The 21,102-nt window shown below is 34.7% G+C and overlaps 1 protein-coding gene across 1 annotated transcript in view; it reads right to left on the reverse strand.

Annotated features, from left to right (window-relative positions):
* Positions 1 to 21,102, reverse strand: part of PHTF1 (putative homeodomain transcription factor 1) — a 43,534-nt gene that overhangs the window by 18,961 nt on the left and 3,471 nt on the right. The window contains exons 4-6 of the mRNA XM_063104862.1: positions 7,137 to 7,206; positions 6,502 to 6,660; positions 196 to 352 (exon numbers count right to left, since the gene is read on the reverse strand). Coding sequence (XP_062960932.1) covers positions 196 to 352; positions 6,502 to 6,660; positions 7,137 to 7,206 — 386 coding nt within the window. The remainder of the gene's footprint in view (positions 1 to 195; positions 353 to 6,501; positions 6,661 to 7,136; positions 7,207 to 21,102) is intronic.

Consider the following 21,102-nt stretch of genomic DNA (forward strand, 5'->3'; position numbering starts at 1 on the left):
CTAGAATACCTCTCCCAGAAAACACACGACTACAGTGTAATTTCTCATCTTACCAACTTTTTTTCGTTTTCTTTTTTTCATTTTTATTTCATTTTTTGGCAGCTGGCCGGTATGGGGACCCAAACCCTTGACGTTGGTGTTACAACACTGCGCTCTAACCAAATGAGCTAACCAGCCAGCCCCCTCTCATCTTACCTTCTTCTCCGATTGCCATTGTTTCCTGATGGCCTTGTTATCTGAGTAGACACAATTTGACAGTGGACAGTTCCCATGAGTAGCATAAGGCACAAGGGTCCAAGTACTTCACTTACGTTCACAATAGGCATCATCAAATATAAGACGATCGCTATAACTAAAGAGGTTTTAAATGTAAAACATTAAAGCTCACCTTTTAAAATTAATTTTGGTAACTATACAAATTGTTCCTAAAAAAACTATTGTTTTATAAAATACACCAGTAAAAGTAAATAATTTCCTACAATACCGTCCACTTGTACATGAGGTGAGTGAAAACCTGATGCCCTCGTCTGCTGAGCAAGTGAAAAATAACGTGTTAAAAGGATTTACCTTTCTGGTAGCATGATAATCTAGATATTCCAAAAGGGTTTCCACCAAAAAACCACTAGATGCTGTATAAAAGATACATTTTGAAGTGTTGTTCTGCTCAAAGGAAGAGTATTTTCCAAGGCCCAAAATTACACAGAAAGCAACCAGCAAAACTGAGATTTGAACCAGGCAGTCAGGCTCGAGTCCTCACTCTTAACTACTATGCTGTACTATCTCTTTATATGTGCATACGAAATGTTCAAAGAAATAAATGATGACAGAAATGGAAAAATATCAAAAATTATCCCACAAATTTCCATACACAGACAATTTTACAGATAAGTTCTTCCAGACTTTAACATAACAGTAATTCTTGTGCTGTATAAACTATTCCAGTGTGGAGAAAAAGAAAGCTATAAAATTCATTTCACGTCCTAATAAAATCCTGATACCCAAACATAACAGTGACAGCACCAAAACAATAAACTACAGATCTTTTTGACTTATGAACGTGGATCTAAATTTACTGCTAAAAATTAAGCACCATGAAGGCTGGGATTTTTGTCTGGTTTGTTCGATACTACACCTAGATCAGTACCTGAAACATAGTAGGCAGTCAATATTTGTTTAATGAATAACTGAAATACTACAAAGTGAATTTGACAGTATAGCAAAAGAATAATTCACCAAGACTATGTAGTGTTTATGCTAGAAATGCAGATAGCTCAAAAATAGGAAATCTATCTCAGCACCTAGAAGAATACTTGGCACAGACAGGTAGGCTTAAGTATTTGTTAAGTGAGCTGAATTAATCTAATAATATAATATAATGTAATTTTGATGACATCCACACAAATCATCTCAATTGACAGTTATGTAATACAGAATTTGGCTGGTATTTATCCTCAGTTCCTGGGAGGTAACCTTCAAAGCCTTGGAACTTCCTAAGTGACAGAAGTTCTTTGTTATGCATGGTGGGCCCCTTGGACTAGGTCTGAAAGTTTATGCTAATGAGGCAACTAGGATTGAGGCTGCTCACACCAGAAAGACCAATTATGACATTAGAGAGTTGGGGCTTTGAGCCTCATTATACCCAGAGACCTTTGGGGAGTGGAGGAAGCTGGAGACTGAGCTTGGCCAATGATTCAATCAATCACGCCTACATAATGAAGTCTCAATAAAAACTCTAGTTATGGTGACCTTCCCTGGCTGCCTGTACTCTGCGTATTGCTTCCTGAGGACAATGGAAGCATTGTATTTGGAACCATCCCAGACTTTGCCCTATGCATGTCTTCTCATTTGTATCCATTTGCTATATTAAAACTGTAATTTTAAGTATAGCACTCTCTGAGTTCTGTGAGTCATTCCCTTGAATTATTACACTTCAGAGAATGCGTGGGGACCCCCAAAATTGTAGCCAACTGGTGAAAAGTAAGTAAGAGTCGCTGTTGAACCTCCAAACTTGAGGCTGGTATCTGAAGTGAGGGCAGTCTTGTGGAAGACTGTGCCCTTAACCCGTGAAGTTTGGCCCAACTTCAGGTAACAGTAAAAAAGCATTCCATAAAGAAATTAACATTTGTTCCTTATTCATAATTAATCTTATATGTCAATCTCTTCCCAAATACTGGGAATATAAAAATATTTCCTTAACATGCTAAAAATATATAAGTAAAATCAACATACATCATATATTAATGAAGACATTCTGAATCAAGAACAAACTAAAGATGACCACTCTTACTGTCATTACTTAACATTCCTCTGAAATGTTGACTAATTCAATAAAAGTAAATAAAATATATGGAGGAGATCAACTTTTCATTATTTGCCAGCAATATGATTGTATAATTAGAAAATCTAAGAGAAGCACTAAAAACTATTAGAATGAGAAAGAGTTTAAAAAGTGGCTAGATATGACAATTTTAAATATAAACCAATAGCTTCCAGATGTAACAGCAATAAACAATTAAAACTTGTAAAACAAACAAAAAAGTCTTATATCTGCAACAGCAGCAACAAAAACATAAAATATTTTAATTTAAGGTAGAAATCCCTACATGCCCATCAACAGATGAATATATAAACAAAATGTGGTATATACATACAATAACATATAATTCAGCCTCAAAAAGAAAGGAAATCCTGACACATGCTACATGGATGACATTGAGGACATTATGCTAAGTGAAATAAGCCAGTCACAAAAAGAAAAATACTAAATGATTTCATTCATATGTGATACCTAGAGTAGTCAAAATCACAGAGACAAAAAGTGGAATGGTGGTTGTCAGGGGCTGGAGAGAGGGAGGAATGAGAAATTATTGTTAAATGGGCATGGAATTTCAGTTTGGAAAGATGAAAAAAGTTCTTTGGTGGAAAGTGGTGATGGTTGCATACCAATATGAATATACTTAATGCCACTAAACTGTACATTTAGAAATGGTTAAGATGGTAAACTTAAAGTTATGTATATTTCATCACAATAAAAAATTTTTTTTGAGTTTAACTTTAACAAGGCCTTATAAGAAAAAAATCCTACAAAGCTTTACTGAGGGGTAAAATAGTAATCTTGATTAAAAGGAGAGATATATTCTGTACAGGAAAATGAATACTGTAAAGCAATCAATTTTCTCCCCATATTTACAGTATGAGCACTATGAAATATTGTTCCCTGCAAGATAATTAGTGCCCTTATAAAAGGGACTCCAGAGAGCTCCCTCACTCCTTCAGCCATGTAAGGACACAATGAGAAGATGGCAGTCTATGAACTAGAAAGCAGGCCCTCACCAGACATTAAATCTGTTGGTGCCTTGATTTTGGATTTCCCAGACTACAGATTGTGAGAAGTGAATTTCTGTTATTTAATAGCTACCCAGTCCATAGTATTTTTGTTACAGCAGCCTGAATGGACTAAGACAGAAGTTGGTACTGAGAAGTGGGGTGGTGCTGTAACAAATACCTAAAAATATGGAAGCAGCTTTAGAACAACTGGGTAATGGATAGAAGCTGGAAGAGTTTTGAAGTACATGCTAGAAAAAGCCTAGATTGCCATAAACAGATTTGTAAAGAAGATTCCAGTGAGTGATCAGAATGAAAAGAGGAAAGCTATAGAGAAAGCCTGAGTCTTCTTAGAGAATACCTAAGTAGTCATGAACAGAATGTTGGTAGAACTATGGTATGGGGTAAAGGCCATTCTGCTGAGGTCTCAGATAGAAATGAGAAATAACATCTTATTGGAAAATGAAGGAAAGGTGATCCTTGTTATTGAATGGCAAAGAATGTGGCTGAATTGTGTTCATGTTCTAGTGTTTTATGGAAAGTAGAATTTGCAAATGAAGAAATTGGATATTTAGCTAATGCTATATCTAAGCAAAGTGTTGAAGGTGCATCTTGGATCCTCCTAAGCGCTTATAGTAAAATGAAAGAAAAGAGAAATGACTTAAAGGCAGAATTATTGGGCTGGCTGGTTAGCTTACTTGGTTAGAGCATGGTGTTATAACACCAAGGTCAAGAGTTCGGATCTCCATACCAGCCACTCACCAGAAATAAAAAAGAATTTTTAAGCAAAAAGGAGGCAGAACTTAAGTATTTGAAAAGTTCTCAGCATATCCATATTACAAAGAGAAAATATGTTAGAGAGGTCCCCAGGGTCACTCTCACTTTTGACCAGCTGGCTACAGTTTGGAGATTAATGTCCTTATAAAAGAGACTCCTAAGACCTCCTTTGCCCCTTCTGCCATGTGAGGATACAGCAAGAAGACTGCTTTCTATGAATCAGGAACCAGGCCTTTACCAGACACCAAATCTTCCAGGGTCTTGATCTTGTACTTCCCAGCCTCCAGAACTGTCAGAAATAAATTTATATTGTTCATAAGTCACATAGTCTATAGTATTTTTGTCATAGCAGCACAAAAAAGACTAAGCAGAAGAGTTATGTAAATTATGATACTCTTATAAAAAGGAATGTGAAGCAACTATAAAAAGATGTTTTTGGTAAATCCAAAGGATAGACTCTAATACAGACATTAAAATGACAGTTTTAAATGATGGTATATCCTTATGATGGATTATTACACAGCCATTAAAATGACAATTATGAAGACTTAATCAAACTCAAATAAAATTAAATATTCAGTTCCTTATTGACACTACATTTCAAGTACTCAATAGCCACATGTGGCTAAACAGCTACTATACTGGTCAGCACAGACACAGAACATTTCCATCATTACAGAAATTCTATTGGTATGGCAATGACACAACTTTAAAAAAAAAAACTATAGATTTGTAAATACATACATATATTTCTCACTCTATAATTTAAATTTTTTTATAAAAACTGACACAGATAAACAAAAACAAAAATCACTCATAATTCTTTCACCTTAACCCAAACCTCTCCTACTCTTTGTTTTAATGTATGTTTTTTTGCACAGGTGTAATATATTAGTATTAACTCCCTACTTTCCAAAAGTATTCCTGGTAGGCAATGGGGATACAGTGATAAGCAGAATATACTGGGACCTTGCACATAGTGAGAAGACAAAAAATACATCAGGTAGTGATGTGTAATACAGAAATTAAAATCAATTCATGTGATAGTGACTGCAGTGTTTGTAGGACTATTTAGAAAGTATAGATAGAGGGCCAGCCCATGGCTCACTTGGGAGAGTGTGGTGCTGATAACACCAAGGCCATGGGTTCAGATCCCTATATAGGGATGACTGGTTGGCTCACTGGGTGAGCGTGGTGCTGCCAACACCAAGTCAAGGGTTAAGATCTCCTTACCAGTCATCTTTTAAAAAGGGAAAAACAAAAAGAAAGTATAGATAGGAATGGCCTCTACGAAAGTTACATCTGAGTTGAGATGAGATAAAAGCAAGCCATTTGAAAAACCTTAAAAATATCTTAAACAGAAAGAAAAGTTCTGTGTGAGGAACAGAAAAAAGGAACTCTATATCTAGAGTGGGCATGGAGGAGAGAAGTGGAGATGGTAAGAGAGATGTCTGAGAGGAGAGCAGGAAACAGATCATGTAGGGTATTACAGGCCATCATAACAACTTTGGATTTTTATTCTAAAGCCAGTGGGAAATTACTAAAGGGTTTTAAGCAGGAAACTGACATGTTGTGGTTTCTGTTTTTAAAAGATTTCTGTAATTGCTGTTAAAAGAATGATTGCTAGAAAGAAGGCTCAGGGTAGATGTTATTTCAGTGGTCTAGGCAAAGAGATGCTGGTGCTGTGGACTATGATGGTGGCAGTAGAGACTGAAATATATGACAGTCAAGATATATTTTGGAGTTAGAACTTACAGACTTGGTGACAGATTGGATGAGAGAGTTGATGGTAGAATATGAAGACTTAACTTTTCACTTGAAAACTGGGTGACTGATGATATCATTTAATGAAATGGAGAAGACCTAAAGAGAAACAAGTTTGTACCGAAAAATAACATCAAGAGTTCCATTTTTTATATGATTAAATTCAAGATAACTATTAAGTCTTTATGTGGAAATGTCAAGCAGGCAGTTAGATTTACATGTCTAAAGTTCAACAGAGGGCTCTGGCTGAAGATAAAAATTTGAGAATCACCAATACACCAATTACATTTAAAGCAATGGGGTTTGATGAGAATACCTAGAGAACAGAAGAGAATTCAGGATCCAACCTTTAAGTAATCCAATATTCAAAGGTCAGACAGAAGAAAGGACTGAGAAAGTCTGCCCAGCATTACAGGTAGAAGGAAACTCAAGAGAGGAGAAAGAGTCAGATAATTACGTTTGCTCTCTCTGAGCAAATAATTTTAAGATGATCCCCAAATGGGGTATGTCCCTTCATTTCTTTGTACTTCAAACCATCAAATGAAAGTGTAAATGTCAGAATAGTAGGTCTTCATTATCTAATAGCAAAAGCAGCAAAAAGAAACCATCTTAGCTTATTCCAACTCCTCCGATTACCTTGCATGAGGTAAAGCAGTAGCAGCCAAACAAAGATTCTTAAAGAGGTAACCTGAATCCACCAATTGCTGAACAATGGAAAAAACACAACTCGAACAAGCCCCTTCCGAGTCAGAGATGTCCATGGAATTTCAGGTTTGGCTTTGGCAAATGTTGAGCCTTTAAACATACAATAAAACAAAATATCAAACATTTATATACACTATACTGATGCCCACCTGTAGCACTACATTAAACACAGGTGAGGGCAGAAATCAGCACATAACCTGTTCAGATAAAAAGAACCCTCTTAGATGATCATTAAATGAAATAACTTCTTGCCTCAGTCACTAGGACAGGAGCTCAAAATAAGTCGGGCTCATTTGAATGTTAGACAGTGTATTTTTCGTAATTACACAACAGCAAGTCTCCAAGTTCATCCCTCTTTCACCTTCATGAAAACCATGTAAATTATATAGTCACACAGTACTAAGGCAAAGAGAAAAAAAAGTGCTAAAGCCTAATGATGAGGTAAGAATGTTACTTTTGGAAATTAAAGTATGCTACCATATAGGGAAGAAGCCTAAAAATAATCTTTTAGTGCCACTATGAAATAATATAATATGCATAAGAAACAAACCAATTTTAGAACTCACCTCTGATTAAGTCAACATCAATCAAGTCTGGCTTTATGTGACCCATCTTTTTTGGTTTGTTTTTGAAGCCCTAGGATAAAACAAAACAAAAACAAAATCAGAAATAAACAAAGAAAAAAATCCCTATTAAATACAAAAGGTAAACTTATAATTCCTTTTCTCTGTATCTGACTCCCTTTTACTTGGGATGCTTTAATACAAGTATTTCTTAAAGGAACTTGTCATTAATATTTTGTTTTAGTTAGCCTTATCAAGTAAATGCATGCATACATTTTATCACTTTTTAAAATAATCAGTGCCAAAAGCTCAATAAGTGAAAAATCATAGTCTCCTGAGCCACCTCTCTTCTCCTCCCAATTTCACTCCTTAAAAATAAATAACTTTTTTTTAGCTGTTTGTCTTGGTATTTTACTTCCATATTTAATAATAGGCTTATACTGCTATCTTTTAATATATTGATTTTAGAAATCATCTACTGACTCCTAACATAGTATACGAGGGATCTTCAAAAAGTTAAAGTTCATGGAAAGATCCATATTGTCTCTTAGTTCCATTTTTCCATGAACTTCTTGAAGTATCCTTATATAAGGTATAGCTTTCTTATGCCACTAATACCCACATCCTAACCTTCACCCCCAAAACCTATATCCTCACAATATAGTTATATCAATTTTTTGATAAATCAGTAATCATTACAGTATGATCACTATTAAATATTATTCCCTACAAGCTATATTTTATATTGTTCCATTTACTCTATGGGCTTAAAGTATTTATCATTATCTAAATCTGAATAAATGCCAGGAAACTACCAAAATTTGAGTAAGGCCAAAATCTACTTTTTTAAAAAAACCTAGGAACTTTCTTCCCAGAACCACCTATCTTCCTGCTCCAATTGAATTAGTTGCTCTCTGGGTCTGCTGCACAGCTATAATCCCAGGGCTTCTCCCTCTCATTTGGAGAATTCCCTTCACCTGTCTCTAGAGGGAATCCCTGTTTCCTATACACCACGTCTTCTTTGAGTCCATCCTTCAGTAGCTTTCTGAGAAAAGAGTCATGAAAGACAATTTTTTGAGTCCTTGCACATCTGAATTAATTCTACCCTCATACCTGATTGAAAATTACACTAAGTGTAGAATTCTAAGTCATAAATCTTTTCCCCTCAGGAATTAAGACATTTGGTCTATTATTTTCTAGCTTCCAATGCTGCTGTCGTGAAGTCCAAACCCATTCTGAATCCTGATCCTTTAAATGTGAATTGTTTCTTTCCTCTAAACCCTCGCTTTATTCATGGTGTTCAGAAATTTCATAATGATGTGTCTTGATAAGCTTTTTATAATCTATTGTGCTGAAAATCCTTCTATGTAGAAATTCATGTCTGTCAGTTTAGGAAGATTTTCTTATAATTTATTTTTATATTTCTTCCCTTCCAAGGCTTTTAACTTTTCTCTATTTTTTTCTCTCATGTCTTTTTGTTCTGTTTTCTGGAAATTTTCACAAATCCTTGTATTAAATTTTTATTTTTATTCTTCACATTAATTTCTTTCTATTCTCTCTCATATTGGAGGATTTCTTCAAATATCTAGTAGTTACTAGCTGTCCATTTACATATAGAATGAGCCAAAAACCTGATGGACCCAGCATTCTATTTCTCGGTGTATACCCAAGAAAAGTGTGTCCATATTTCACTAAAGAATGTATACAAAACATTCATATAAGTATTATTTATAAGAGCCCTAAATTGGAAACAATCAGTAATAATTGGAAATCACCTATCAACAACAGAATGGATAAGTAATTGTGATCTTGTCCTGAATAAACTGCAATCACATGCAATACATGAATAAATCTCACAATGTTGAACAAAAGCAATTAGACAAAAAAAGTATATATAAAGCCAAAGTTAATCTACAGTGCTAGCAGTCAGGATACCGGTCACCTCTGTTGGTGGCAGTGATTGAAAGAGCATATGAGGGAGCTGCTACAATGCTGCTAATGCTCTATTTCTTGATCTGACTGCTTGTTACATGGTTAAATTGAGTTTGTGAAAAATCTCCAAGCTGTACATTTATAATTCTGTTCTATGTGTGTGTATAAGTGTATCCATATTTATTGAATGTGTTTTCTACTTCAATAACAGCTTTTATAAGACTTACTGGAAGTTCTGTGCATGTGAGCATAGATTATAGACTTGAGGCTTCACTATAGGGTAATCGGGATGGAATTAACAAATGGCAATATCTGGAGGCATTTTTATCTGGGGTCATTCAGTCTCCTTAAAAGAATCTTCCAGTATTTTCCTTGGTTGAGGGTTAAGGGGTAGAATTTTCTTACTTGGAGGTTTTGAGATACACCAAGGGACTCCAATTGTCTTCAGTACCATGGTTCTTCCCTGTCCTTCACTGTCCCCAGTGCCTCTCCAATGCATTTCCTCCAAAGTAATATCACCAGTCTCCTGCCTAAGGGCATCGTTGCCTGTCTTTAAGGAGTTGGAGAAGAGACCAGGAGGTCTAATGTCTCTGTACAAAACCTTCATCCAATCCCTGTTTTTAGCCCCATAGCTCATCTTTGCCTCACATAGGATCTGGGGCATTCAAATCCTAAGCCTCTCCGGGGAGCTCTGCAGACCAAATTGGCATTCTTCTTTGCTCTCCTAATATTCCTCCATCCCATGTTCATCTTCCAAAAATATTTTGATTTCTCAGATGAGGTGTACCTCCTCAATCGTATTCCTTGAGTTTGTGGATGTATCCATTTTATAAACCCCTTTTATGTATTCCTTTAATGTAACTTTGGTGGTAACTCAGAAGGAAGAGATTATAAATGTAGGTGGGTATTACATTTAACCAGAAATCCAGTCACAAGTTTTTCTTTTTTTTTTTTTTCCCCCCCAGAGAATGAAGAAAGAATCCTTTTCAGGACCTCAGTTTTCTACCATCTCAAACTAGAGGAGCTTAATTTGTAGCGTTATTAGACACTATATTTATCTCTCTTAACCAATAAATGCATGGACATCTACAGAGTACTTGTTACGTCCCCAAGTTTCTAACTTGTTAAATCCCCAAGGTTCTTAAATCAGTCATTATTTCTCCAAAGAGAGGGCATTTACTCAATTTCAGCACGTAGACAATGGTTTTTACAGGAAAAACTCAGGATTTGAAAATCGTAATAACCTTGCCATATATTATGAATTGAGAGTAAATTCATAAAATTATCTTGTGTTTCAAATACCTGTTTTGCCTAACATTTTCTTTTATTACTATTAACAAATGAAATTGTTTTATAAGATGAATTTTACTCTCATGCCCAAACCTTGTACATGCTAACTCTAAAATTTATAAAATTTAACCATTAAAATTAAGTAAAAATGAAAGGTTACAGTAATTTGCTATTTTCCTATTCTAGACATTGAGCCAGTATTGATCTTTAGCTCTATTTCACTAAATAGATGCAGTCAAACAATTTCTCTTACATGAATCCTATGTTTCTATTCAACTCAACTATAAGCTGTAGATTTTACAGAAAAATGCCCTAAAACCCTAAATGTAATAAAATTGAATCTAAGAAGGAATCAAAATTTTTTCTTAAGTATTTTAAGAAAAAAAAATAACCCTTTGAAAAAACATGTACACTAGTTTTGAAATAAGCATAATTTTCATGGGAATAGCAATTATCTTGTACTATATTCAAATCAGAAATTAAAATTTAGAAAGTAAAATACTACTGTATTGTACTCTAATACAGACATAGGCCATGTGAACATTTGCATTAATACTATCCCAACTAAAAAAGCCTCAAGTGCCTTCACTTTCGAGCCAAAATATATTTTTTACTTTCTTTGCTTTCTAGACTTTTCCACCTACAATGTTACAGAATGAGAATTAACATTGACTAGAAATAATTATGAAATTATGCAAACCTCTCTTAGCAACAGAAACACATTTATTCATTCACTCGTCAACAAATATTCAATGTGTTTCTTCTAAATGCCAGTTACTCTACTTGAGCTAGGTATAAAGTAATAAGTCAAAACATGGCTCTATCTTCAAAGAATGTACACTATAAAAGGGAAAACAAACAATAAAGCCAAACGTATGAGCATTTCTCAGGAAAATGCCTCCTGAATCTCCCCCATTATTTTTTCTTTCCTAAAGAGACAGAAGTCATTAATAAATTTATGACCACTGTTCTTAAGGGAGAAGAGAAAAGTCACTATATATTTTTGCATATTTTGTACTGAGGGAGAATAAAAAACACATACTATGCTTTTGTTTTAGGATCTTTCTGCTTTATCCTACATATTGTTTAGTAAGCATAACAAGAGAAAACATGTCTACTTTTCTCAGCACTTTACATATAATTACATGTGAAGTGTTTCACTCGTTCAGTCCTCACAACTCTTCTGTGAGATTGGTACCTTTACTATCCTCATTTTACAGATGAGGCAATCCAACCAAGGTACAGAGACTCCAACCCACACATTCTCACTCCAAAGTCTGTGCTCTTAACCACTCACTACACTGTCCTGCTTCTCACTATATGGTACAAAATAAATCCCCAATCAATGTAGGGAGAGGTTTTGTTTGAGATCAAATAAGATTGCTTGATTTTGAAAAGTTTAATGGGATTAAACTCTGGGGAGCTGTGAGTGGATTTCCTTACTGGCCACGACCTCTACCCTCGCAGCCCAGGGAAAGATCGTAGGAAAGAATCAGGATACCCCTGCACTAGTTGCCAGAGGGGTGGTCTGGAAATTCTCTGCTCAGCCCCAGCAGTAGGCTGCACTTAGCCCTCTCTATAGTTTGCCCCCAACATAATTGTGTAACATCGTCACAAACTCAAAACCACCTTACAAATGAAGTTCCTACTTTTAGGTAGAGGGACAAAAACACTGGAGGCATTGCTGCAATATTGTTGGACTTTGTATTTAACAGGGAATAAAAGATAAGGGAAGCCCTATAACACATATCTATTTCCTAGTGTGCTTAAATTTCCATTTTATTACCATTAAAAGAATCAATCTTCTACAAAGTCTGGCACAAAGAAGCAAAGTCACCCCTGATTTAGGGCAGATGATGACCAACAAAAGAGTTATAAGGCAAATACAGCACTATAGGAATACATGTAAAGGGCACCTAACTCACATTTAAGAAGTCAAAGAAAGATTCCAAAGATAAGCAAAGCAGAGGGCCCCAAAATAAGAGATAGCATGGCAAAAACTAAAGAAAGTTCAAGAAGGCCTAAAGCACAGCGTAGAAGTGGAAAGAGGTCAAGGTATGGGTGAGAGAGGTAAACTGGAGAGGTATGCAGAAGCCATATGTACAATTTTATTATAAGGACACTAAGATGTCAGGGAACAGTATTAAAAATGAGAAAAACAATCAAATTCGTGTTAAAACAGAAACAAAAAAACCAACAACCTGGCTTCATTGTGGAGAACAGATGGAGGCTGGGGAGAGACAGGAGGCAAGACAAAGAAGTTAGAATGTTTAAAAACCTACTCCAGTAATCTAGATCAAAAGTGGACAAATTTTTTCTATAAAGGGCCAGATGATATTTTAGGCTTTATGAACTATACCATCTCTGTTGCAACCACTAAACTCAGTCACTGTAGCACTAAAGCAAACATAGACATTGACAATAAATATGTAAAAGACTGAGCCTTGTTGTGTTCAGACTAGATTTGCCAATGGGCAGTAGTTTGCCAACCAGATGAGTACAGACATTAGGTCAGACCAGGTAATGAGAAGCATGAATTGGGAAAAGCACTCATATTCAAAAGATATTTAGGAGGTAGATTCCAGAAGTATTGGTGATTGAAAATGTGGGATTAGCATGAAGGTGAAACTACAGAGGAACTCCAAACCCTGATTTTAGCTATTCACTGAACAAGAAAGCTAAAAGAAGGGACAGAACTGGGTCATGGTAGGGGAGGTCACATTCTGCCCACGTTTCACCGGCCAAGCAAATCACACGGCCAAGCCAAATGTCTGTGGGGCCAGGAAGAATTCTCCTCCCACAGGAAGGCACTACAAGTCACGTGACAGTAGGTGGAGCCATATAATCCTCTTACGGTAGGTAGGGGAGTGAATGATTAGGAAAATTAATATCATATACAGTTAAGTCTATCTGACTCCAAAGCTCATGCCTAAATGTTAATGAATTTGTTGTTTTTGCCACAGGTATAAATAAAGGATATTGGTATGAGGGTATTTAGGAGGTACCCTTTGAAGATGTCTACACCAATTTTAGCATAAAATTTTGAAGTAAAATTTTTTACTTCAAAAAATTTGTTGAAAAATCTAACTGAAAGACAATACAAATCTTTCCGTAACTTTTCAAAGTACCTTCCTATAGCCAATATACCTATATATTCATATACCTCTATATCTACCAAGTTTGTTTCTCAGGTAACTTCATTTAATATATTTACTTTCTTTTTTTTTTTTTTTTTTTTTTTGGCTGCTGGCCAGTACAGGGATCCGAACCCTTCACCTTAGTGTTATCAGCACCGCACTCTACGGAGTGAGCTAACTGGCCAGCGGCACACCCCACCCTCCCCCCACTTTCTTTTTTTGAGGGGAAACTTTTAAAAATTAAGTCCATATTTTTTTAAAAAATAATACTCATGTTACAAAGCCAATAACAAACAATAACTCTTTACAGCCTCACTCTTCCTTATCCTTGATAAGGAATAGCTATTTCTTCTTTCTCCTTGTTCCTAAGATATTTACAGTGCTTTTCAATTTCAGATGCTATCCGTTCATTCTTTACTGTTGAAGATGAGGAGATAACTTTTTTATTTAGCCTTTCTGTGCCTCAGTTCCTCCACCTATAAAATGGGGATAATAGCTTCTATCTCATAGGATTGCTACAAAAGCTAATCAAGTTTGTACATGTGTATTGCTTAAAATAATGCAAGATACATACTACATGCTAACTATTAATGATTATCATTATGACACCACCAAGCACTCACATGCCCTCCCAATCTACAGTTTTTTCCCCAATATAGTTTTATCACAAATTTTTTTAAATCAATATTTGATGTTTAGAGTATTATGATTACATAAATATTGTTCACAGGTAAGCCAAGTAGTGCATTGACTATATGTTCCTCTCAAATTGTTAGCCCTAGAATTACAATTGCCTCATTTTTCATTCACTTAATTTCCTCTAATTACTAATTCATCTTCAAACTCTCCATAGGTGTTATATATCTGTTTCCAGTGTGCTCAAACACAGCAAATACCAGGTCCTTTTTTTCCCCTTTGAAGATGTCTACACCACAGTTTTCTGTCCTCATGCTCCATTTTGGACTGGTTGTTTTCTACAATAGATATAAACTACAATCCTGGCACATCCGAAATTATCCTGGAATTCCTTTTACCTCTCTCTGTGTTGGCTATTCTGTTTCCTGATACGATGGATTTCTCTTTTTTTGGTTTACTCACTCATTCTAATGCGAGGGGTCTTCAAAAAGTTTATGGAAGGATTCGTATTATCTTTTAATTCCTTTTTTCCATGAACTTTTTGAAGTTCCCTCATACAGTGCATGTCCTCCCATAGCTTTTGTGAGAAAGGAGGCTTGGGAGATAATTTTTTTTAAGACTTGAAGGTCTAAATATATCTCTATGTGGTGCCTTTACATTTGCTTAATAGTTATGCTGAGCATAAAATTTTAGTTGAAAATAACTTTCTGTCAATTGCCATTGTCTTCTAGCGTCCATCGAAGGTTCCAATGTCTCCTAGCTTCCAGATGAACCGGAAGTTGCTGCTGAGAGGCACAATATCACTCTGATTCCCAAGCTTTTGTATATGATCTATTTTGATCCTTCCCTCCACTCCATGCTTGTACCAAGCTCTAATACCAAATCTTCTGAAATTTCATAACGTTTCTTAGTGCTGATTATTCAAAAGATCCTTTCAATCTGGAAATGTATGTACTCCAGTTCTGGGAAAATTTTTTTGTATTAAGTGTTTGATAATTTCTTCCCCTCCACATATTTCCTATTTCTGGAACACCTCTAAGGTGGATGTTAGGCTTTCTGCATGAACTATACTCACTCTTCTATTTTCTTTTTCCTTGTTCTTTTATGCTGGTTTTCTGGGAAATGTTCTCAACTTTACCTTCCAACTTTTCTATTGAATTTATTTTGATTATTTTTATTTTCTAGTTCTCTTACTTTTTCATCTATACTCCCTTTTTGTTTAAGCATTCTTTTCTTAAAATTTATTGACAGATAAAATTGTATGTATTTAGCATGCACATGTTTTAAAGTATATATAACTATGGAATGACAAAATCTAATTAATTAACATTTACATTATTACCTCACATAGTTATTGTTGTGGTGAGAACACTTTATATCCACTCTCTTGGCATTTTTCAAGAATATAATATATTATTAACTATAGTCACCGTGTTGTACAATAGATCTCTTGAACCTATTCCAGTCATTTTTTTTTTTTAGGGCATCCAGTTCTTTAAAGATATTAATTATGTCTTTAAAAAATAGTGTTCTTATGATTCCCACATTGTTTCTTTAGAACTTTTTTGTTAGGTCTCAAATACTTGATCTTTAATTATCCATTTATACTTAAGAGTGAGGCACTAACACGCTGAATGCAAGCTCAGTGTGCAATGGGTGAAGATTTTTGAATAGCAGGCCTCACTGTACAGGGTAGCCATCAATTTCACTTTTCAGTATCCTTAGGTCTTTTCTCTCTGGTTAGTAGGTTTCTGCAAAAAGAAATTCCAGTCTTCTGTCTGGCAGTTATAAACCTGGCCAGCAGACTTTCATTTAATCCCCATCGTCAGTATAGCATCTCACCCAGCTCACATTGGTTTCTGGTGTTCCAGAATCCAGAACTCCTCTGGCTCATCCTTTCCAGAGAGCAAGCTTCAATCCAGTCTTCTGTCAGAGGAAGATAAGGGTAACTACGTGGCTAGGCGGAATAAAGAAGATGATCTGGGAGTAGATTTATTGCCCCTTATACATATGCAAACAACCCTATTTCCCTTATACAATCCTCTTGTCAGTCCTACCTCACTCCAGCAGACCTATCTGATACATCTAATTCCTGAATCTTTCGAAAATTAAACACAGGAGGTTTACTTCTTACTGGCTTTCCCTACTGGAGACACAGATTTTTACTTTCTTCACTTTCCATCCACTTTCCAACTTTCAAAATTGTACTGATAGCTCTCATTTAACTGTGGTCTCCTCTCCCATTCTTTATTCCTTGTGGGCTGACATCTTTTTCTTATTTAATTTTAGAAAGGCTTCAGGAGAAATCAGAGATTAATCCACGTATTTAAACTGTCATCTTTAATGAGGAGTCTCATCTGTCACATACCCACCATCTAGCTTAATGTTAATAAAACATTACATATACAACTGAAGTAGCCTTTGTGCTCCTCTGATTAGCCTTTTTTATTTTCTAGGTATAAAATCATGTAATTTTCAAACAGTGATTTTTGTTCATTCTAATATTAATTAGAAAAAAATCTGAGAAAAATAAAAAGTACAAAAATAAGAAGATAATATTAGAATGTTTTGCTCATCTTAGCAATATATCTCAAGCAGCACGTTAAATAGTTGTAACAGGATATTCTTATTTTAGTCTTATTTTGAATGACAAAGTTGAGCTTTGTTACCGAAAATAATGTTAGACTTTAGATTCAATATATTCTCTCAATTAAGAAATTTTAAAGGACAATTTTCATTGTGAATATGTATAAAATTTTTGTATACTACATTATGATTTTTCCTACTGTTTTCTATTAGTGTGATTTATTTATTTATTTTTTTAATTTTATTTTGTCGATTTACAATGTGGTTGATTATTGTGGCCCATTACCGATACCTCCCTCCCACCTCCCTCTCCCCCCTCCCACCCAACAATGGCCTTTCTGTTTGCTTGTTGTATCAACTTCAAGTAATTGTAGTTGTTATGTCTTCTTCCCCCCCCGTTTTTGTGTGTGTGTGTGTGTGTGTGTGTGTGTGAACTTATTTATTAATTTTTAGCTCCCACCAATAAGTGAGAACATGTGGTATTTCTCTTTCTGTGCCTGACTCGTTTCACTTAATATAATTCTCTCAAGGTCCATCCATGTTGTTGCAAATGGCAGTATTTCATTCGTTTTTATAGCTGAGTAGTATTCCATTGTGTAGATGTACCACATTTTCCGTATCCACTCATCCGATGATGGACATTTGGGCTGGTTCCAACTCTTGGCTATTGTAAAGAGTGCTGCGATGAACATTGGGGAACAGGTATACCTTCGACTTGATGATTTCCATTCCTCTGGGTGTATTCCCAGCAGTGGGATAGCTGGGTCATATGGTAGATCTATCTGCAATTGTTTGAGGAACCTCCATACCATTTTCCATAGAGGCTGCACCATTTTGCAGTCCCACCAACAATGTATGAGAGTTCCTTTTTCTCCGCAACCTCGCCAGCATTTATCGTTCAGGGTCTTTTGGATTTTAGCCATCCTAACTGGGGTTAGATGGTATCTCAGTGTGGTTTTGATTTGCATTTCCCGGATGCTGAGTGATGTTGAGCATTTTTTCATATGTCTGTTGGCTATTAGTGTGATTTTAAAAAATAGCTTATTGAGGTATAATTTACATACTATTAAACTCAATCTTTTTTAAGTATACAGAGAAAATATTTCTCCCAGTCTGTGGCTTGTCTTTTTTAGTGAATAATTCAGTAGAATTTTAGTAAATATGTAGAGTCATACAACCATCATCACACTCAAGTTTTAGAACATTTCCATTATCCCAAAAAGTTCCTTTGTGCCAGTTTGCAGTAAATCCCTATTCTTAGCTCCATCCATAGGCAACCATTGATCTGTTTTCTATCTCTACAGAATTCTAGAAATTTCATATAAACAGAATCATACAATATGTTGTCTCTTGTGTCTGGCTCCTTTCACTTAGCATAACATTTTTGAGGTTCATCTATGTTGTAGCATGTATTAATAGTTTTTATTGCTGAATTGTATACCATCATATAGATATAACACATTCATTTATCCATTCACCAGTTGACAGACATTTGGCTTTTTTCCCAGTTTTTGGCTATTATGAATAGCACTACTATGAGCATTTACATGTGTTTATGTTTTTTATTTCTCTTGGGTGGATACCAAGGAGTGGAAATGCTGGGTCATATGAGAAGTACATATTTAACTTTTTAAGAAACCAAACTACTTTCCATTTTTCATGCCCACCAGCAATGTATGAGAGTTCTAGTTCCTCCATGTCACTGTCAACACTTTGGATGATCATTCTTTTAAATTTTAGCCATTCTAAGAGATGTACAGTAATATCTCATTTGGTTTTAATTTGTGCTTCCATAATGACCAATAATGTTGAGCACCTTTTCATATGCCCATTGGCTATTCATTTACCTTCTTTGGTGAAATGTCTATTCAAACCTTTTGCTCATTTTTAAATTAGGCTTTTTGTCTTCTTATTGAGTTATAGGAGTTCTTTATATATTGTTGATACAAATACTCCATCATATATATAATTTGAAAATATTTTCTCCCAGTCTGTGGATTGTCTTTTCATTTTTCTAAAGGGACTATTCTGAAGAAAAGTTTTTTATTCTGATGAAGTCCAATTTATCAATTTTTTCTTTTACAGATATGTTTCTAAGAAATTTTTTTCTATCCCAAGGTGATAAAGATCTTCTCCTATGTTTTCTTCTAGAAAATGTATAGTTTGACACATACATCTGTAATCCATTTTAAGTGATTTTGGCATATGGTGTGAGGTAGGTATCAAAGTTTTTTATACACATGGATATCAAATTGTTTCAGCACCATTTATTGAACAGATTATCATTTCTTCATGGAATGGCTCTGGCATCCATGTCAAAAAGTCGATTTATCAAAACAGTAAGGATTGATTGCTAGATTTTCTTTTCTGTTCCATCAATCTATTCCTCATGCCAATTCTACACTATCTTGATTACTGTAGCTTTATAATAAATTCTGAGATCCAGCAATGAAGTCCTCCAACTTTGTTCTTCTCTTTAAATTTGTTTTGAATACTCTACATCCTTCATGTTCCATATAAATTTTAGAATTGGCTTATCAATTTTTACAAAAAAAAAAAGAAAAAGAAAGAAAGCCTGCTGGAATTTTGAAGGGATTACAGTGAATGTATAGCCACATCTGAAGAGAACTGCCATTTTAACAATATTGAATCTTCCGGATCATGAACATAAAATGTTACTCCATTCATTTAGAACTTCTTTAATTTTTTTCAGCAATGTTTGCACTTTTCAGCATACAGGTCATACATTTGCTATGTCAAACTTATTCCTAAGTATTTAACTCTTTTTCATGCTATTGTCAATGAAATTGTTTTCTTAATTTCATTACTGGATTAATCATTGATAGTAAAAAAAATACAATTGGCTTTTGTATAATGATTGTATATCTAGAGACATTGTCAAACCCATTTGTTAGTGTTAGTAATTTTTGGTAGATTCCTTAGGATTTTCTAAATGTGGGATTATGTCATCATGAATAAAAGTTGTTTCCATTTCCTTTTCCATTCTATGCCTCTTATTTCTTTTCCTTGCCTTATTACACTGGCTAGTGCCCCCAGTACAATATTAAATAAAAGTGGTGAGAGCAGATATCCTTGTTTTGTGCCTGATTTTAGGGGGAAAGCACTCAGTCTTTAATCATTAAGTGTGTCATTTGCCATAGATTTTTCCTCGACAACATTTAACAGGTTGAGGAAGTTACCTTATATTCCTAGTTTATTGATAATGGGCACTGAATTTTGTCAAATGCTTTTTCTGTGTCTACTAAGAAAAGCATGTGATTTTATCCTTTATTCTCCTAATATGGTATTTATTTATTCTATTAATACGGTATGGTATATTACATTAATTTATTTTCAAATATTAAACCAATGTTGTATTCCTGGGATAAATCCCATTCTGTCATGGTAGACAATCCTTTTGATATGTTGTTAAATTTGGATTGTTAATATTTTGTTAAAGATTTTCACATCTATGTTCACAATGAATTTTCTTATGATGTCTTTTTGTGGTTTTAGTATCAAGGTAATTCTGATCTTGTAGAATGAGTTCAGAAGTTATTTCCTCCTCTGTTTTCTAAAAGAGTTTGTGTAGGATTAGTCTTTTTGTTCTGACCTAATTAATTTCTACTCAACTTTCAGACCTCATTTTAAGCATTAATTCCTCAGGGAAAGCTTATCTGATCTCCTTGACTAGGTCCATTTCCCTTATTATAAGTGTGATAGCTTATAAATAATAACTCTTCTTTTTAGCATTTATCATAAAGCAATTTTTATTCATTAGTAGGATTATTATTATTTTATTTTATTTTTTATTTTTATTTTTTTAAAGATGACCGGTAAGGGGATCTTAACCCTTGATTTGGTGTTGTCAGCACCACGCTCAGCCAGTGAGCGAACCGGCCATCTGTATATGGGATCCGAACCCGGGGCCTTGGTGTTATCAGCACCGCACTCTCCCGAGTGAGCCACGGGCCGGCCCAGTAGGATTATTTTTATCGTTTCTCTCCCACTTTACTATAAGCTCCATGAAGAAGAAAAATGTTGATTGTTTTTGCTCACCATTATGTTGATACATCTACTGACACATAGTAGATAGGTACTCAACAAATATTTGTTAAATGAAGAATACATAATAGCTGTTTTAATTTTATTTTTGGTATTTCTCTGCTTTACTTTGGCTTATTACTATTTTCTTTCTCTAGATTCTTCAATATTAATTTGATTCATTGTAACTCTTTCTTCTTAGCCAATCTAGATATTTTTTAATATAGACATTTATAGTGATAAAATTTCATCAAGTATTACTCTGGAAACATTCTATAGATTTTGTTATAATGCCCATATTTTTATTTCTATCCTTCAAAAACACAAATATGAAGTAGCTTCTC

The sequence above is a fragment of the Cynocephalus volans genome, chromosome 8, assembly GCF_027409185.1.
Source record: "Cynocephalus volans isolate mCynVol1 chromosome 8, mCynVol1.pri, whole genome shotgun sequence".
Classification (NCBI taxonomy): domain Eukaryota; kingdom Metazoa; phylum Chordata; class Mammalia; order Dermoptera; family Cynocephalidae; genus Cynocephalus; species Cynocephalus volans.